Source organism: Astatotilapia calliptera, chromosome 23 (genome assembly GCF_964374335.1).
Source record: "Astatotilapia calliptera chromosome 23, fAstCal68.1, whole genome shotgun sequence".
Lineage (NCBI taxonomy): Eukaryota > Metazoa > Chordata > Actinopteri > Cichliformes > Cichlidae > Astatotilapia > Astatotilapia calliptera.
In genome coordinates this window covers 20,259,293-20,278,381 of record NC_137443.1, presented here as the reverse complement: position 1 = coordinate 20,278,381, position 19,089 = coordinate 20,259,293, and the positions used below count along the sequence as shown (strand labels likewise).

At 40.5% G+C, this 19,089-nt stretch overlaps 1 protein-coding gene and 1 pseudogene across 3 annotated transcripts in view; one reads left to right on the top strand and one right to left on the bottom strand.

The window, feature by feature from the left end:
* Positions 1 to 8,902, top strand: part of LOC113015512 (uncharacterized) — a 31,973-nt pseudogene extending 23,071 nt beyond the window's left edge. The window contains exons 10-20 of the transcript XR_013905141.1: positions 964 to 1,056; positions 1,141 to 1,239; positions 1,343 to 1,468; positions 2,299 to 2,377; positions 2,536 to 2,764; positions 2,913 to 4,710; positions 4,812 to 4,985; positions 5,282 to 5,455; positions 6,009 to 6,182; positions 7,294 to 7,340; positions 7,516 to 8,902. The product of XR_013905141.1 is annotated as an uncharacterized LOC113015512 (transcript). The remainder of the gene's footprint in view (positions 1 to 963; positions 1,057 to 1,140; positions 1,240 to 1,342; positions 1,469 to 2,298; positions 2,378 to 2,535; positions 2,765 to 2,912; positions 4,711 to 4,811; positions 4,986 to 5,281; positions 5,456 to 6,008; positions 6,183 to 7,293; positions 7,341 to 7,515) is intronic.
* Positions 8,903 to 9,775: 873 nt separating this feature from the next.
* On the bottom strand, positions 9,776 to 19,032 carry LOC113015913 (uncharacterized). 2 transcript variants are annotated; one of them, XR_013905372.1, is made up of 10 exons: positions 18,401 to 19,032; positions 18,025 to 18,285; positions 15,174 to 15,589; positions 13,581 to 14,024; positions 13,233 to 13,496; positions 12,862 to 13,116; positions 12,677 to 12,778; positions 12,472 to 12,555; positions 10,032 to 12,325; positions 9,776 to 9,953 (listed from the first exon to the last, which is right to left on the bottom strand). XR_013905372.1 is itself a non-coding variant. In XM_080297562.1 (9 exons), the coding sequence occupies exons 3-9, from the start codon at positions 15,569 to 15,571 to the stop codon at positions 12,259 to 12,261; spliced, it is 1,614 nt and encodes a 537-aa protein (XP_080153688.1). In that variant the 5' UTR covers positions 15,572 to 15,589; positions 18,025 to 18,285; positions 18,401 to 19,032; the 3' UTR covers positions 9,776 to 12,258. The 2 variants fall into 2 exon arrangements, 1 of the variants encoding a protein (XP_080153688.1); XM_080297562.1 differs by having other exon boundaries at positions 9,776 to 12,325.
* Positions 19,033 to 19,089: the final 57 nt, after the last annotated feature.

The following is a 19,089-nucleotide window of genomic DNA, read 5'->3' as shown; positions in this document are numbered from 1 at the left end:
ACACCCTGATGCTCTGCGCGGAGGGAGATCTTTCAACCTAGAAGCAGATCTGAGGGACAGTCCAGCAGGTCCTTACATTTAGACTTGGTGTTTATTTCTAATGGTCATCTACAATATTCAAAACAACTTTCCTAAATGATGATATATGAATATACATAGCACTATATGTGTGTGAGTGTGCGTGTCTGTGTGTAACACCAATGCTCAGGCACCCTATAAACAGGATGTGTGGGGGTATGACGTACTCTCTGCACCTCAGGCTGAAGGGCAACGAACTACTTCTCTCTTTTCTAGCTGTTCCACACATTTCTAGCACCCTCCAACTGTGGCTTCCTATTTCGTTTTATGTCAGGCAGACCCCCACTGTCAATAAATTCTTCTCTCTCTACAGTTACACACACCCAGGCTTATAGCTAAACCAACCTAAAACACACACATTCACAAATCCTGTCCTATTCGTGTGATCTACAGCTGCACCCTGTCATCTAAACAAACTTGAGCCCATTTTATTCTAATCATTGTTTTCTTGTACTCACAATAATTATAATCATCACATATTCAAACAGTAATATCCACTTCTTCACTTTACCTTAAATACTACTGATCCTCTCTGAATTATGGATCATCCAAATTGTTTTAAAATCCTGTTTAGATGTGTTAAACTGAGTGATTATTAATGAACTGAAGCTTCCAGTTACAGTGACTCAGTGTATTTCAGTGTGTGATTCATGGCGTCATCTAGTGGACTGATAGTAGAAGTAGAGCAGCTGATGGCAGCTTCCTCTGCCTCACACTGCTGTCTGACTGCATTCAGCTGACACTGAGATGAAGCAGAAAAGAAGCAGCTGATATTTGGACAGCACACATGATGGAAAGGAGGATTTCAGTTGATGTGCACATGAATGATTTGTGTTTCCTCGGAAGGTGAAGGTAGAAAGTGTGTGTGAGCTGACGTCAATTCAGCAGCATGTATCAGTGTGAGGACAGAGAGGAGGGAGCCCCTCCATCTAAAACCACTCTGTGTGGGGAACATGAGAGCCAGACCAAAGCTCAGAGGTGAGATGACCATCTCTAACTGTCCATGACTCTTCTCCATGTCACACCTCAGCACTCACATCACTGCTCCATCATTATTCACAGGAACCAACCTGGAGCTGAACCCAGCTGTTTATCCTTAAAAAGCAGTGATTCAAAGGAAGTTGTGATTAATTTCAGACAAAAAAGTTCCTTTGGTAAAATGTAAGTTGTTATTGGTATTAACTGATTTGAACTTCAAATACACATTTTAAGGTTTTATGTGCAAGGAAACATTTGTGGAATTTAATAACTTTTCTTCTGTCAGGATTCATCAAAGACCAGACGCACGTGGACATGAATATAAAGATGAATCCAGCAATGTCTCCTTTAAGAGCAATAATTCAAGGAAACAGCCTACTGATTTTAAAGATGAACAGGCTAATTCTGTAAAGTAAGCAGAAGCATGTTGACTTTGTTAAGATATAGAAAACAAATAAATTTTGTTAATTTTTGTTTTGCTGCATTTCACCTAGCTTACTTCATAATTTGTGTTTCTCTTCCGAATGACATTTCGGAAGAACCTGTTGGGCATGCCCACTAAAAACACTCAACATCACCCGTTGATTATTGGTGTTAAACTCATGACCTTTTTCTTTCCAAGCTCCTTAGATCCTGTCTGACATTCTTTTGACCTACACAGCACTATTCACATACTTTTCCTTCCTCCTACTTCATTATGTTTCATATCTACACCTTTGAACAACAGTTTGAATCCACCTCCAACGCCCCTGGCCTTGCTGTCCTTCCACAAACAACAACATTTCTATGTCCCTTCTTTCGCTCAACCAATTTGCTTTGTTTACCAATTGTGGCCCACCATTTAAAGCCCATATTGTTACTTTCCTTCTCTCTCACTGGATTTGAATATGCCTTTCCCTTCTCCTCCTTTTTTGCCTTTAGCCAATACTGGCAGTTTCTACTGTCACCCTGTTAATACGCAGAGTTGTTTGTTAACCCAGGTCCTGACCAGTCCGGTATAGAAATCACATTCTTGATGACCACATGTTTGATTTGGCCTAGATTGGGCTTGGGAGTGCCAATTATACTCCTACCTCTTTAAGAGTGTTCTTGACTTTGTTAAGATTCAGTGTTGTTTTCTTTTGATAATGCTTAAGTGGTGATTGAATTCTTTCTCTTTAAAAATATATATCAGATTATTGATTTGGCCACTCGTAGAATTTTTGTAACCTATATGATAGGTTTATTTTGATTCCTCCATAGCTTGGACCAGGAGAGCTCAGAGGTACCCAGTGGGCAATCTGCACATCTGTGTCAAACACACTTGGAGTCAATATTTATGGTCTGTACATGTATAACCAGTTTTACATATATTTTGTTCACAGTCATCTCCATGCTGCATTTTGCAGACCAGTGGATTGTTAGTGTGTACAACATGGATCTAATGTTTGGCTCAATTATTTCAATTTATTGTATCATTCGTGTGGTATTTTGTTCCAGCTCGTGGAGGACAACATCATCTCTTTTGTGAAGAAACAACTGAAGGAGCTACAGAAGGTTTTACATGCAGATTTTCCAGAATACTTAGAAAGTCAGAGCAAGGATGAAGAGATGCTGGAGGCTGAGGTTAAAGAGCAGAGGGAAAACAGCAGAGAGGCTTTTGTGAAGATTACACTGCACTTCCTGAGGAAAATTAAGCAAGAGGAACTTGCTGATAGTCTGCAAAACAGTAAGAGGATTTTTCTCAAGACTGCAGCTGCTGGATAAATGCAACAAATATCTCAAGAGCTAGACAAACATATGTTCACTCTTTAGAGGAATGAGATGTTGACTATATAATAATTCATGTATTTGGGTTATTTATTTTATGTTTTCAGAAATCTTTGCTCGACGTTATCAATATGAACTTAAATCTCACCTAAAAAAGAAATTTGGGTGTGTGTTTGAGGGGATCGCTAAAACAGGAAATCCAACCCTTCTGAATCAGATCTACACAGAGCTCTACATCACAGAGGGAGGGACTGGAAATGTGAATGCCAAACATGAGATCAGACAGATTGAAACAGCATCCAGGAGACTACACAAAAAAGAAACAACAATTAGACAAGAAGACATCTTTAAAGCCCCACCTGGAAGAGATAAACCAATCAGAACAGTCCTGACAAAGGGAGTGGCTGGGATTGGGAAAACAGTCTTAACACAGAAGTTTACGCTAGACTGGGCTGAAAAAAAAGCTAAGCAGAACTTTCAGTTCATATTTCCATTTGCATTCAGAGAACTGAATGTCCTTAAAGAGAACAAGTTTAGTTTGGTGGAACTTGTTAATCTCTTCTTTAGTGAAATCAGAGAAGTAAGAATCTGCAGCTTTGAGGACTTCCAGGTTTTGTTTATCTTTGATGGTCTGGATGAGTGCCGACTTCCTCTGGATTTCCACAACACTGAGCTCATAACTGACCCTAGAAAGTCCACCTCAGTGGATGAGCTGCTGATAAACCTCATCAAGGGGAACCTGCTTCCCTCTGCTCAGCTCTGGATAACCACACGACCTGCAGCAGCCAATCAGATCCCTGCTGAGTGTGTGGACATGGTGACAGAGGTCAGGGGGTTCACTGACCCACAGAAGGAAGAGTACTTCAGGAAGAGATCTAGAGATGAGAAGCAGGCCAGCAGGATCATCTCCCACATCAAGACATCACGAAGCCTCCACATCATGTGCCACATCCCAGTCTTCTGCTGGATCACTGCTACAGTTCTGGAGGATGTGCTGAAAACCAGAGAGGGAGGACAGCTGCCAAAGACCTTGACTGATATGTACATCCACTTCCTGGTGGTTCAGACAAAAGTGAAGAAGTTCAAGTATGATGGAGGAGCTGAGACAGATCCACACTGGAGTCCAGAGAGCAGGAAGATGGTTGAGTCTCTGGGAAAACTGGCTTTTGATCAGCTGCAGAAAGACAACCTGATCTTCTATGAATCAGACCTGACAGAGTGTGGCATCGATATCACAGCAGCCTCAGTGTACTCAGGAGTGTTCACACAGCTCTTTAGAGAGGAGAGAGGGCTGTACCAGGACAAGGTGTTCTGCTTCATCCATCTGAGTGTTCAGGAGTTTTTGGCTGCTCTTCATGTCCATCTGACCTTCATCAACACTGGAGTCAATCTGCTGGAAGAGGAACAAAACACCTCCAGGAACTTTGAAACAAGACAACATACAGGGTCTCAATTCTATGAGAGTGCTGTCAAAAAGGCCTTACAGAGTCCAAATGGATTACTGGACTTGTTTCTTCGCTTCCTCCTGGGTCTTTCACTGCAGTCCAATCAGAACCTCCTACAAGGTCTTCTGACACAGACAGGAAATGGCTCACAGATCAATCAGGAAACTGTCCAGTACATCAAGAAGAAGCTCAATGAGAATCTGTCTGTAGAGAAAAGCATCAACCTGTTCCACTGTCTAAATGAGCTGAATGATCGTGCCATAGTGGAGAAGATCCAACAGTCTTTGAGTTCAGAACAATTCTCCACAGATGAGCTGTCTCCTGCTCAGTGGTCAGCTCTGGTTTTCATCTTACTGTCGTCAGAAGAAGACCTTGAGGTTTTTGACTTGAAGAAATATTCTGCTTCAGAGGATGCTCTTCTGAGGCTGCTGCCAGTGGTCAAAGCTTCTCAAAAAGCTCTGTAAGTTATAAAGATTTAAAGATTTAAAGATCCTTCTCTCCCTTTAACAGGAATGACAAACACATCTATCACTGCTTAATTTTATATTACTGTATCTTCAGGCTAAATAGCTGTAACCTGTCAGAAAGAAGCTGTGAAGCTCTGTCCTCTGTGCTTAAAATGGAGGACTGTGAATTGACAGCTATAGATCTGAGTAACAACAACCTGCGGGACTCAGGAGTGAAGTTGATATCTGCTGGACTGAAGCATCCACACATTACACTGAAAACTATCAGGTCAGATAATGTATTTTGCAATTTGATGTGAGAAGGTAATTAGTAGATATTTAAAAAGAAAACTTCCCAGACTTTGAATTTGATGTTTTACAGATGTATATTCATGTTTTTTATTATTAAGATTTATAAACTCTGGTGATGAGACAACTTGATGAGACTAACAAACTCATATATACATTTACTGGAAAGAGTTAAGCATTTCATTTTAAGCACTTTATTTATTCAGAGTAGGCCAGTAAAGACTTTGCATGTACAAGAATTATCTTTTATTTTTTGGTGCTTTGTTGTCTTTCCAGACTGAGTGGCTGTGACCTATCACAGAGAAGCTGTGAAATTATATCCTCCATTCTCAGTTCCCAGTTCTGTAGTCTAATTGAGCTGGACTTGAGTAACAATGACCTGGCAAAATCAGGAGTGAAAGTGTTGTCTTCTGGATTAGGAAGTCTTCACTGTAAACTAGAAACACTCAGGTCAGGATTCTACATTTGTTTTTATTACTAATAAACACTTTCGTTAGCTTAATTTTTATGATTGTTAGACAGACGGTTTTTAAGATTTTTCATAAATTTTCTCCTTCTTTCCACCATAATGTATCGTCAAAAATAATTCCGATTTTTACTTGAATTTGGTTAAAGACTAAAAATAGGTTCCAACTTAGTTTAAGTTTAGCATAGATTTATATTTTTTACTTTCATTTTAACTATTCTACTTTTATTTGAACTATTATATTTCATTGTTTATCATTTCATTGACTATGATAAAACATTTAGATTTTAATGTTTCCTCTCAGTGATTTATAGTAACCTAAATGATCATCTGTGTTTTAATTTAGTGCCATCTTCTGGTTAACATTGTAGTTTGTCCACTACACACTAAATATATATATATATATATATATATATATATATATATGTGTATATATATATATATATATATATATATATACATTAGTCTTTCTGCGTAAGTTTCTTTTTAACTGCACTGCTGTTCTGGAAGATTAGCTGTCATGCTTTGTGTCTGCAGGTTGTCAGGTTGTTTGATCACAGACGAAGCTTGTGGTTTTCTCATCTCAGCTCTGAGCTCCAACCCTTCTTATCTGAGGGAGCTGGACCTGAGCTACAATCATCCAGGACAGGAACAAGTAAAGCAGCTGTCCGCTATACTGAAGGATCCATCCTGGGGACTCCACACTCTTAGGTATAGAGAAGTCTTTTGCAGCCACAGCCAGTCTCTGATATAACAGTAATAGATGACAGTTCTTTCTGTCCTTTATTCCCTCTGGTACACTTGCCTCATTGCTCGATGTGTATGATATTTGGACATCAAACATGTATGAGCTCCATCAAAAGAGTTAAACTAACATATTAGTCACGTGAAATAATTAAGCATCAGCATCTAATTAAAATGCATTGCACTGCTATGCTGCTGTTTCTGACCGTTACTGTTGAAACTGTGCTCCCTTAAAAGAATAAGGGAGCACTTATCTTTCACTCATAGTTACTGGTTGGGGGAAGCCATTTATTAAACAACTGTGTTTGCCTGTTTTAAAAATCTTACTGAAGACAGAAAATACCAACATGACCCTAATTCAAAGTTTACATACCCTAGTTCTTAATAAATAAATAACAACATGTGGATGTGTAACCCTCCAAGAAGATGCTTCACACAACCTTCACAGACACGCTGGCTCATGCAGTGTAACGTTGGCCAAATTTGTTTGCTCTAAAGGTGGAGTGCTTCTTTCTAAAAATGCTCATGAAGGATTGTGTGATTGTTTTTTTATTTAGCAACTAAAGTGCCCACAGGCAGCTGTTGTCATGACTGGCACTTTAAAAATATAATTCAGTTGAACTGATATTAATTTAATCACTGCTTAAATCACTTGTTTAGTCTATTTGTTTGTTTTATAAATTATGGACTCATTTATTAAACAAACTATTTTATGAAACAAACAAAAATATATCAGTACTTTGATATAAATAAATTATAATAATTTTAAATCTATAAGGCTGTGCTGAATCTATATGGTGAAGCTGTGCCGCCCATAATATGTACCTTTCAGACCACATCACCGTGAGTTAATTTTGGGGATTTTTTTTTTTTTAATACGTTTCACACAAACTGAAGAGTAAAGTAAATAACATGCTTACAACAAAAAAGTCAAAATGTCTGCTCAGCCTGCAATTTTTATAAATATGTTGGACTGTTCCTTTATCAGTGTCTAACAGCATGTGTATGAGAGTGATGTAATGTCCATGTGTGCCTGCTGAAAGAGACTGTGCTGGTCTGACCCCCCTCCTCCTTTCAGGGTGGAGCCTGCTGGAGTACGATGGTTGAGACCAGGTCTGAGGAAGTGTAAGTGTGTTCTTAATGTGATTCATGAAAACAAAGCAGCACACATTCAACCATCTTCAAACTGTCACATCACTCATTCACATCTCTGATGTCAGGAGTCATCATCAAAGTGTCAATCAATGAACAGATGACGGACCAATAACTGCAGCTGTATTGTGTTTGTTCTCTCCATCAGATTCCTGTCAACTCACAATCGACACAAACACAGTACACACAAACCTCCAACTGTCTGACAACAACAGGAAGGTGATGTTTGTGTGGGAGGGTCTTCCATATCCCGATCATCCAGACAGATTTGATTGCATCTGTCCTCAACTGCTGTGCAGAAATGGTCTGACTGGTCGTTGTTACTGGGAGGTCGAGTGGAGAGGAGGAGTTTATATATCAGTGAGTTACAGAACAATCAGAAGGAAGGGGAGGATAGGCTGTGTGTTTGGAAAAAATGATCAGTCCTGGAGCCTGAGCTGCTCTGATTATTGTGGTTACTCTGCGTGGCACAATAAGCAAAAAACATCCATTTCCTCCTCCTCTGTCTCTAAGAGAGTAGCAGTGTATGTGGACTGTCCTGCTGGCACTCTGTCCTTCTACAGAGTCTCTAACACTCTGATCCACCTCCACACCTTCAACACCACATTCACTGAACCTCTTTATCCTGGGTTTACGGTCTCATTTGGTTCTTCAGTGTGTCTGTGTGTAGTTTAGTATGAATAGTCTTGTTGAACATTTCAGTCGGTACATGTCTGTCTCTCACAGTCAAAAACATGTTTTCAGATTCATGGATTCAATCAGTTGATGGTTTAAATGATGATGGAAACTTCAGTTATTGAAAAATGGAATCTATTATTATCCCAGGATTCTTTTTTTTGTATGTTATGTTTCTCTGAAGTTTAGTTCAGCTCATAATCTTTATATGATACCTCTTCATTAAATAACCGTAATAATAGCATCAAAATTTGGAGACAAAGCTTCTGAAGTATAACATTGTTATTCAGATTTATAAAGAAGTAAATTTCATGATACTGCATCAGTGACCCAGTATTTGTGTTTTTCTGATTTCATTTATAATGTGGGATTTAGTATTATTTATGGTTCAGTTTCCTTGTTTGTCCTACTTGTTCCAGTAGTGTTCCTAGTTTAGTCACTTGTATTTCTGGTTTTGAGTTTTTTATCTAGTCTGTTTCACTTTTTGCCTCCATGCATGTTAAGTACTGTTTCCATGTTTATTATTGTCTCCCGAGTCACTGTGCTTGCATGTCTTGAGTCTGAGTTTATGTATATTTCCTGTTTTATTTTGATAGTGCTTTGCCCTGTCTTCATTTTTGCTTCCTTCCTGTCTCATTGTGTCTGATTAGTCCCAGCTGTGTTTCCCTCCTGTTCCTCATTCCCTCCTTATCCTTTGTGTATTTGAGTCCTCTGTTTCCCTGGCCCGTCGTCATGTCGTCCCACTAGCTGTGTTTCTCCGTGTTCCTCGGTTTCCTCGCAACTACTAGTTTTGGATTTTGTTTCTTATATCCTGAATTAAATTTTTTCCACAGCGCAATAAAGCTGCCTCCCTAAGTTCACCCCTTTGTGTTTTTAAATTCAGCCTCACCCTGTTAGATAAGGATATGAATTTTTTGGGTAAGTCAGGCTTTCTGATTCAGGGTTTGTGTATGCTCACCTGAAAGGTAGCATCTGTTCTCCTGTACAAAATTAACTGATTGAGCACTTCCTACTGCAAACACAGTAGTATAAAGAACATATAAATAAATAGTAAGATTTAACACTTGTGCTGCAAATACAATTGTGATTTGATCATCACATATAAAAAAGCAGGACAAGAAATCTATCAGCTCAGTTTAACACTATATTGTTGCTCAGTGCAATGTCAATACTGATGTTTATTTCTGACATGGCAGCTGCACATTACAGATCTGAAATATTGCACACACCTAAACATTAAAGGTTACAGTGTGTTTATCTCTGGTATTCTCCCATAGCTTAATAAAGCAGTGTGAAAATCACTTCAAAGTGAATTTAATGTTATTTATTCACAGATATTTCTATAATCTAACATCATCAACCAAATACAGGCAAATTCCTGTGACAAACACACTTTGTACTGCTCCAACTTTACAGCTGAGCTTCATTTGGTTGTACTAGGTTCATGTTTTTCATGATATAGTAAAATATGTCCGTAGAAACATGTGACGTTCTGTTGTGAATAAAATATGGGTTTAGCAGATTTGCAGATGATTGCATTCTATTTTTATTATATTTTCCACAGCGTCAAAAGTTTCGTGGAAATGGGGTTGTACTATAAAACTGTAAAATTATTATAGATATATTTGTTTAATTTGGTAGAATCAAACATGATTTGAAATAATTTGATGATAGTGTCACAGTCTGGGGGGCAGACCGTGGGGGATGTTGGAGAAAGGACCCAAACGCTGGACTTAATGAAATGAACAGTGGGTTTATTTACAGTGAGGTAAATGTACACCACACATTGAATCTCCAAAAGTGCTCCCTCGACTCCCGTGACGTGTCTTCTCCCAAGTGCTGGTATCCCGTGCTCTCTGCCCCTGTGCCTTCACACACCCCGTGTGTCTTGCAGTCCTGTGTTCCACTCTCCTGAGGAAAAAACACAGACACAGCCGTTATGGCACCAACTCCAGCAGGCATACACTGACCAGCACTACAAACACTGACATGGAGTCTAACTCAACGATCCTGCGCCGGAGGAAGCTCCATCGCTCTGTTAAGTAGCTCCCCCGACGATCCTGATCAGAAGCAGGTGTGTGGTAAGCTAGGCGTGACCAGCAGCTGGCAGGGCCACACCCATCAGGCCTGCAGGTGGCTGTCCTTCATCCTCCAGCCTCACACACATACACACACACACCAGCATGGAACACAAGAACACAGTGCAGCAAACATACATCCAATACACTAATAACAATAAAGGTCCACACTGTTCACGAACCCCGAGTCCCCGGAACCGGGTCCGTGACAGATAGTCACTAAGGAAATGAAAAGGAAGACATTTTGTCAACACTAACAGAAACTCTCATGGGACTGATGTCTAACAGTGGGTAAATAGACTGATGTAGCACTTTTCTAATCTCATGGGGCATCAGAGTGTTTAATACAACATGCCTCATTAACCACTGTTATACAAGCAGTTTTTTTTCTATGCTTAAGTGCTTTCTATCTAACACTCACACACATGCAAAACTCCAATAGATGCATCAGAGAGTGACTTGGTGTTAGTAGCTTGCCCAAGAATAATTGGCATCCAGACTGGAGCAGTCACCAACTTTAAGATTAGTAGATGCCTGCGCTACATCCTAGATCCATGGAACAAGTAATATACAATGTGTGATGCATTAGTTGAGCCCACAGCTCACACAGAAACCAAACACACTGTACAAATTGCATTTTTATGCACAGTCCATATTTCAAAAGGCTCAAAATTATTTGAACCACTGACCGAAAAGCAATTTCATGTGAATGTGAATAAGCCATATTCAGCTATTAGCTATAGTTAACTCTAAAAGCCTGTTTAGAGAGAAAGCAAAAACTTCAGAAGAGGCCAAATCAACAGTCTGGTTCATTCTTAAAAAGAAGCAATGCCAGCAAAAAGGCCTGAAAGATCACAGAAGACAGGAAAAGTGCATGATGACAAAATTATTTCCATGGTTAAGGAAAACAATTTCACAACATCTAACCCAACATCTCATCCAAGAGAGCACGTAAGCATCTCAAGGGAGGAATTAAAACAGCCTTTATACGTGTCCGGTGACTTTGAGCCTCTGAAAATGGGGCACTATGTATAAAAAATGGCTCTAAATCCTGAATAGTTAGCACAACATTTCTGTTAAAACCCTAAAATTCAAGCTAAAAGACGACACTTCAATTTCATATTAATCGGCTGAATTAAAATCCTTTGAGACAAAACTACAAAAACTGTGTTGCTGTCCAGATGTGTGCGCATAGACTGAACTACAGATTATGATTTGAGGCACGCTCAAATCATAATGTTAACAGACAACCCACTCTGCATCCTGAGTGCTAAACAATATTAATCTCATTTAACCTGCTCAGTGCTGTGTGATGACATACTCTCTCTTAATATGTATATGATGATAAAACCATTCTCAGTGTTGTTATATAATTATAATTCCCATATCAAAAAATGTAAGAGTTGTGTGAAATTTTAGTGCACTATTTTTAAAGACAGACTGTTTTCAGTCAAAATCACATTTTGTACATTTACATGATTAAAAGTGATATTTGTAAACTGATTTGATTTTCACATGTATTTCATAAAATCTAAATATGCACCGTGTTTTACACCACACCTTTATTTCTTGCATTAGTTCATTTAAAATAAAGAAATGACACTCACTGGTATCTTTGTTGTCATGCCACCTGACTGTAATGTTATTGCTTGACTACTGTGAAAATCATTATGACATCTTTATGTTTTGACTGACACATAAAGTCCAACATCAGTACAGTTTTTGCAAAAGTAACAAAAATAAACAAAGTTGACTCACAACTTTAATGTAACAATTACAGCCTCACTTTATTTTTTCACTATGCGAAAATAATTTAATCACGATAAAACAATCTGATGTGTAAACATTAGGATGACTGTTGCATAGCTTCAATCAGAGCTCCATAAAACAAAAATCTGCAGAACTTTCAGAAACAGTCTGAGGTGTGCTCGTCTCTATACAAATACTATTTTTAATAATGACATAATAAAGAAATACAATAAAGCAAAATAAAACATTCTAAAGTAGCTATTAAAGCTTACTGAACCATTATTGCTGTTGTACATTACAGATTAGCAAGAAACAATTATGAGACCATAAAACCACAGCTCCCTGATGATGACAATGATGATGATGATATGATGATGGTGATGAGTTCTTCACCAGATCTCAAACTGCTTGTGTTCCTTGAAGGCTGCTCTGTGCACGATGTTGTTGCTGTAGAGTCTAGAAAGAGACCAAAGCAGAGAGAGCAGACGTCACTCATTCACTCAGAGCAACATGAATCCATGTGAGCTCAGACTGTGAATGATTCCTCTGAGAGTCTGAGGAGAAACTCCTTCACTGATGGAGACTGATTCATGTTGGCTCACCGCACACAGTCGATGGAGGGGTTGATGGAGAGCAGCTGCAGTAACACATCAGTCGAAGCATCAGTGATCTGATTGTGACTCAGACTGTAACACAAACACAACAAGAGGCTCTAAGTGATCACTGCACATCATATTATTGTAGTGTGTGTGAACAGGCTGATGGTTATTGGTGCCTCCCAGAGAAGGATCAGTGTGTGACACTCACTCCAGTAGTGTAGTGTGTGTGTCCCGGCTGCTGTGTGTCAAGTCCTTGTCCTGGATTTCATGGAGGAGACACAGAAGCTGCTGGAAGCTCTCTTCACTCAGTCTGCAGAGATCATAAATATAAAACAAGCTTTAAAGTAAAACTCTACATTTTATTTGGCCTGTGATGTTCAGGAAGACATTTACTTGACTGTTAGAGGACCATCATGGAGCAGCAGTGTAATCAGACCCTGAGCAGGGATGCAGCTCTCAGTCAGGTCTAACCGTCCGACTGTCCAGTGTCTCAGCAGGGAAGCCAAACTACTGACAGCCCTCAACAATACTCTCTGTGATGGTCGGGCTTTCTTAGGCACAAGAGAAAGCTCTTCCACAGCCAGTGGACAGACCACTCTGCCTCTTCTTACCCACTGAAACAGGAGCAAGGACATGTTGATGGAAAGCCTGAAGATCAAAGAGACAAAAGAGCAGAAATGATGAACACCAAGAACCAAAGATTCAAAGTGGACAGCAGATAAATGGTGTTAGAAGAACAAGAGAGTCATGATTTCACTTCCTGCCTCAGACTGTGTAGTTGTGTTGTGTGTCTAAAGAGGAGAGCAGCTCCTCTGGCAGACATCTTGCTGGGTGTGAGGATGAGATCCACTTTAGAGCCACACAGTTTGAGAACTCTCCCCACAGACCAGCAGCTTTTCCTGTGTAACTCTCCTGTTAACAGCAGCTGGAACCCCAGGAGCTGCAGCAGAGACTCCAGCTGCTGGGCCTCCTCTCTGGATCTTACAGACATGGATGTACACACACTCTGGAAGAAGTCAGGATCACAGCTGAAACACAGTGAAGATGAAACCAAAGAACATGCTGAAAATATTCTGCAAATGAAAATATTAATTAAAATCTGTCTTATTTACCTGAGCTGTGAGATATAAGGCAGACACTGCAGGAAACTCCTCACTTCACTCTCTTCATACGAGCAGCCTGTCAGCTTCACTTGTTTCTTCTCTGGTTGGAGTTTCAGCACTTCCAGGAGGATGGAGGTCTTTCTCTCTGAGAGGTTTATGGACCAGACTGCAGGAGCTGACTGGAAAACTGACTGTAATGATGGAAGGACACTCAAGCCTGTTTTAGTCTCATAGTCCTTCAATTTGGAATAGAGATCCAGCAGGAAGTCACTTTGACACTTCTTTCCATAATCACTCAAGTTTATGTTCCCATAGGGGAATGTTTGATATGTGCACACTGATGATAACAGCTCCAGTATCTTCTCTCCTGTCTGCTGTTCTCTCTCTGCTGCTGCACAGAACAGATTCCCAAAGAACCTCGTTGTGTCTTCATCTAATGTCTCCTCATCAACACTGGAACAATAAGAAGGAAACATTTAGTGATGATTTGATGTGAGCTGCATAAAAACAACCACACACTACTGATGGACTCCATCTTTCCTTCCTGTACATAATGAAGCTCCATGTTAAACACATCTTCCATCAGAGCAGCTGAACACTGTTTTACACTCTTACAACACAAACACTCATCCTGCTCTAACACATCTGCTACATCTGCAGGTGGACACACAAAGTGATGAAGACTCTCTGCTGTCTGAAATCTTCATCTGCTGCTCACTATAGAGCTGCTACCATCATCATCATCATCATGCTCAGTAAAGTTCAACAAAGTCAGGAGATAAAGTGCAGCTTCATGTAACTCATTCATTTACTGAGTTACTCACTGAAGGACTCATTGAGTTTGCTTTCATGTTGTTTCCATGGCGATGATGGATTCAGGTGTAAAGGATGTTTCTGACTGCATCACTGCAGCACAGAGACGGTTCACAGCTGCTTTGATTTTGAAGCTGCTCATTTTCAAAAAGCCACAAACAGTTTGAACTTTGACTTTAAACATTTGATGTCACGTTGTTGTTGTTTTAAGAGCAGCTTTAAACAGGACTGACTTGTCAGCACTGAGCTACGTTCTTCTTCTTCTTCACATCATTTCATGATTCTGCTGCAGGTCAAACATGCAAGTTTCCATCAAACATGTGTGCACTCCAACACTCTCCTCTCTGCTGCATGAGCTCAGTCACATGCTCACCTTCATTCACACAACTTATATCAGCTTATTGAATTTAACATGAAATCAATTCATTTCTTCACCTATCAAATCTAAATCAAATTCAACCTTTCTGATGAGAAACTTCTTTACTTTAGATCCTGTTTCATCTGAGATTTATAGAAAATATGAAACTTCACAGCAACAAACAGCTGAACAGGTCAGTGAAACACAGTAGTGTACTGAGCACGTTTCCCTCTGAAATATGACAGAGTCTGAATACATTTACAATATGATCCATGTAGATAAAGTCACAAATATGATGCTGATGACAAACAAATAGCACAAGACAAAATCACCACTTTACAATTTATGGAGCTTCAAATATTTCCATCACTTCTTTTACAGCACATCTTTTCTTACAGATATTTGACTCATGTGAAGAAAATTTCATTTACCTGAGCTGTGAGATATAAGGCAGACACTGCAGGAAACTCCTCACTTCACTCTCTTCATGTGAGCAGCCTGTCAGCTCCACTTGTTTCTTCTCTGGTTGGAGTTTCAGCACTTCCAGGAGAATGGAGGTCTTTCTCTCTGAGAGGTTTATGGACCAGACTGCAGGAGCTGACAGGAAAAATGGCTTCAAAGCCATTTTAAAGTCACTTGAAAACTCTTTCACATGTTCAAACAAATCAAGAAAGATGTTGTCTATGTCCGTTTTAACTGGAAACAATAGGAGGAGCCTCTTCAGTATATGTTTGTTTTTTTCTTTATATTGAAGTGCTGCTTTCAGGCATAAATCCATGAATAGCCTCTTCTGCTCTCCAGTGTCCCATGGTATTTCTCCTGCCTCCATGAAACTGGACCTCTGAAGCTGAAAAACAAAATTTCAGATTTCTGTTAAACTTGATTTGATCAAACTTTAAGCACCCAATGTATAGCAGGGAGTAGACACAGGGTTAGTGTCATGCTGGAATACAAAAGGGGAAAAAACTTATAAATGTAGAATGCCCATGCTTGTACAAACCCAATTCTGAGACAGCTATGATACTGTGTTACATATAAATATAAATGTTAAAGTTAAAAGTTAAAATTAGTCACCTATTAAAACATGGTATTGAAAATAAACAGCGGAAAATAGCCACCCCTAAGGTTTTTTTTTTTTGTGTGTTTATGGTTGTAATTGTTGACCCTGGAGTTGCCCACCCCTGCTTTAAACCCTAATCTGTCATTCAAACATTCTTGTTAGATTATGGTAGTTTCAGGTATTAAAATGCTATTACATCCGGACATAAGAGGACGCATAGCATAGTTAGTAAATATGCTGAGTGGTGATGTGGGGTCATCCAACACCGGCTCCAGGGAGGAGCATACGGCAGCGTGCTCCACGGAAGATTTTTCTATTGGAACAGTCTCGAGATGACAACCTACGCTCAGCCTTCGACCAAGTGATAAGAAACGATGGTCGGTGTATTCACGATGGTCAGTCCTGAAGCGGTGCTGGGATTTTCTCCCTTTCAGTTATTGTTCGGCAGGAAACTGTGGTTGGCGCTCAACCTTATTAAAGAAAACTGGGGGGTCCAAGCCCTGCTAAAAATGAGATTCAATACGTCCTGGACCTGAGAGCAAAGCTTCAAGCGTTGGATAGGTTATCACGGGAGGATTTAGTTCAGGCCAAGGAACAACACCAGCACCTGTACAACAGACCCAGGCAATTTCTACTGGGAGATAAAGTGCTGTATTGCTCCCGTCTTATAGCTCAAAGCTACTTGCCAAGTGGCAAGGGCCCTTCGTGGTCACATGGCAAGTGTGGGACGTGGACTACAAGGTGGCATGGTCAGACAGGGGCGGAACCACACAGATCTATCACCTCAATCTCCTTAAAGCATAGATAGGGGCTGAAACCGCTGCTCTTGTGAGCCTGGTTAAGGAAAGAGATGAATTGGGGCTGGAGGTGCCAAATTCCACCATTGTGATAACCATCTCACACAGGCCCAGAGAGCAGCGGTTAACACCCATTTCAAAAACAGCGGTTTGTGGATGTCTCTCCTCTGCCTGGCCATATGAATCTCATGGAGCATCACTTTGAAATGCAGCTTGGCGTGACGGTGCATTCACAGTCCTACAGGTTATCTGAGCACAAAAGACAGACTGTTCAAAAGGAATTGGCAGAAATGCTAAAGATGGCATCAACAGAAGAAAGGTAGGTCTATACAGTTCTGTGTGGACTATTTCAAGGTGAATCAGGTGTCAGAGATTGATGCTTGTCCCATGCCCCGGATCGATGAGCTTTTTTCGCTTTTTTACTTAACTGGATTTAACCAAGGGCTACTTGCACATTACCTTATCTGCAGAGTCTAAGGGAACAAAAAAACAGCCTTATCCACTCTTTACAGTTTGCACCCATTAATCACACTTCCATTCTGCTTATTTGAAGCCCTGACCACTTTCCAGCACCTTATGGACCGGGTACTGTGTTTAAAAGCTGCATATGCTGCCGCTTACATGGATGATGTCATCATCCATAGCAACAACTGGGCAGAGCATGTGCAGCGGGTGGCCATGGTGCTGGAGTCCCAGAGGCAGGCGGGGCTCACGGGGAACCAGAAGAAGTGCACTGTTGGACGGAGGGAGGTACAGTATTTGGGGTACCACGTGGGAGTTGGGCAGGTGCATCCTCAGATGGATAAAACAACAGCAATTGCCCGCATCCCAAGACAAAAACGCAGGTGAGGCAGTTCTTGGGACTGGCCAATTACTACCATCGGTTTGTGCCCGGCTTTGCGAAGCTGACCAACACCTTGACCGATCTCACCCGAAAGGGTGCCTCGGATCTGGTCCAGTGGAGGAAGCAGTGCCGGGTGGCATTTGTGTGGGTGAAAGAAGCTTTCTGTGGGAAACCCCTGCTCCACACACCTAACTTCTCCCTTCTTTTTATTCTGCAGACCAGCACCTTGAACAGAGGGCTTGGGAGTGTTTTAACCCGGGAAGTAAGAAGAGTCAACCACCCCATCAAGTACATCAGCTGGAAACTTTGAGAGCGGGAGGCCAGGGACAGCACCATGGAAAAGGACTGCCTGGCAATTCAGTGGGCAGTAGACTCCCATCATTATTACCTCCTGGGCTTTAGAGTTACACCATTATTTTTCAAAGAAGTAAAACAGTAATAAAAAAAAAATAGAAGTTACATTGTCAGTACATTAGATATTGATATAAATTATTTAGTTCGGTAACAAGTATTAAAGTCAAGTCAAAACCTATTTTTTCCATTTTAACAGTCATAATTATTTGAAAGCAAAAGCTACATACCTGAGTGAGCTGATGAACGGCAAAGCCTTTAACAGAGACTCACACTGACTGTGACAGGCAGGAGTTTCATTGTCCCAGTGGAGGCAGACATTAACCTTTGTTTGCATCCTCTGCATGACTTCCACAGCTCTTTCAAAAAGCTTCTTTTCACCATCAACTAGAAGGTGAAGGTTTCCATCTAGGCTGAATAAGCTTACAAAGTTCATCTGCTCTTCATTGATAAGAAAAATCTCCCAAAACTGTCGAGGCAGAGGGCCAGACCTACAATTGAAAAAGAGATCATTACCTCAGAGTAAAACTAACCAAGAATACGCGTCTCATTAAAGGATGTAACCTAAGCAGTAATATAAGCCTAAAAGCGCATGTTCATTCTTACCACTGAACATTTTTAAAGCATTCAAACAGCTGTCTCATTCCTTGTTCTGATATCACAACATCCTCGAGGTTCAGCCTTATTTTCTGTTCCTTTGACTGAGTGACCACAAAGGCCACAGCACAGCAAGGGTAAGGATCCAGACTGTCTCCACTGAGGTCAAGGCGGTATTTTAGTTTGTCTAGAAGGTAGATGCACGCTTCAGGACTCTGGGACTCATACAAGCACTGACATAAGAACAGTATGTGGACATGGAGCCCACTGTCCTCAGTATCAGCCTCTTCTTGCTCACACAGATGAGGAAGAAATGTGTTAATCAGCTCCTTGAAGAACCAGTTAGATGTATTCTTCAGGTCCTGATCTGGAATCAGATGCTTCATCAAACTTGGGCTCTTCTCATTCAACAGTCGACACACGAAGGGGATCAGATGTTTCATGTGTTTCTTCTCCTCTGTGAGGCACTGCTGAAAAACATCTCTGACTTTATCAGGATTCTTCAGGAGCCACAGTGCTGCAAAAAACTCCTGCACTGTGTAATGGAGGAATGCATATGTGGTTATCGTTTCTGTCGGGGCCACCTTGATGAGAAGTGGTTTCAGGAAGGACAGGACACAGATGTCTTCACAGGTCAGGTCTGTCAGGTTCACAGATTTTTGTTGAGTTGCAAGAAAAGCAGCTTCAGCCAGAGACAG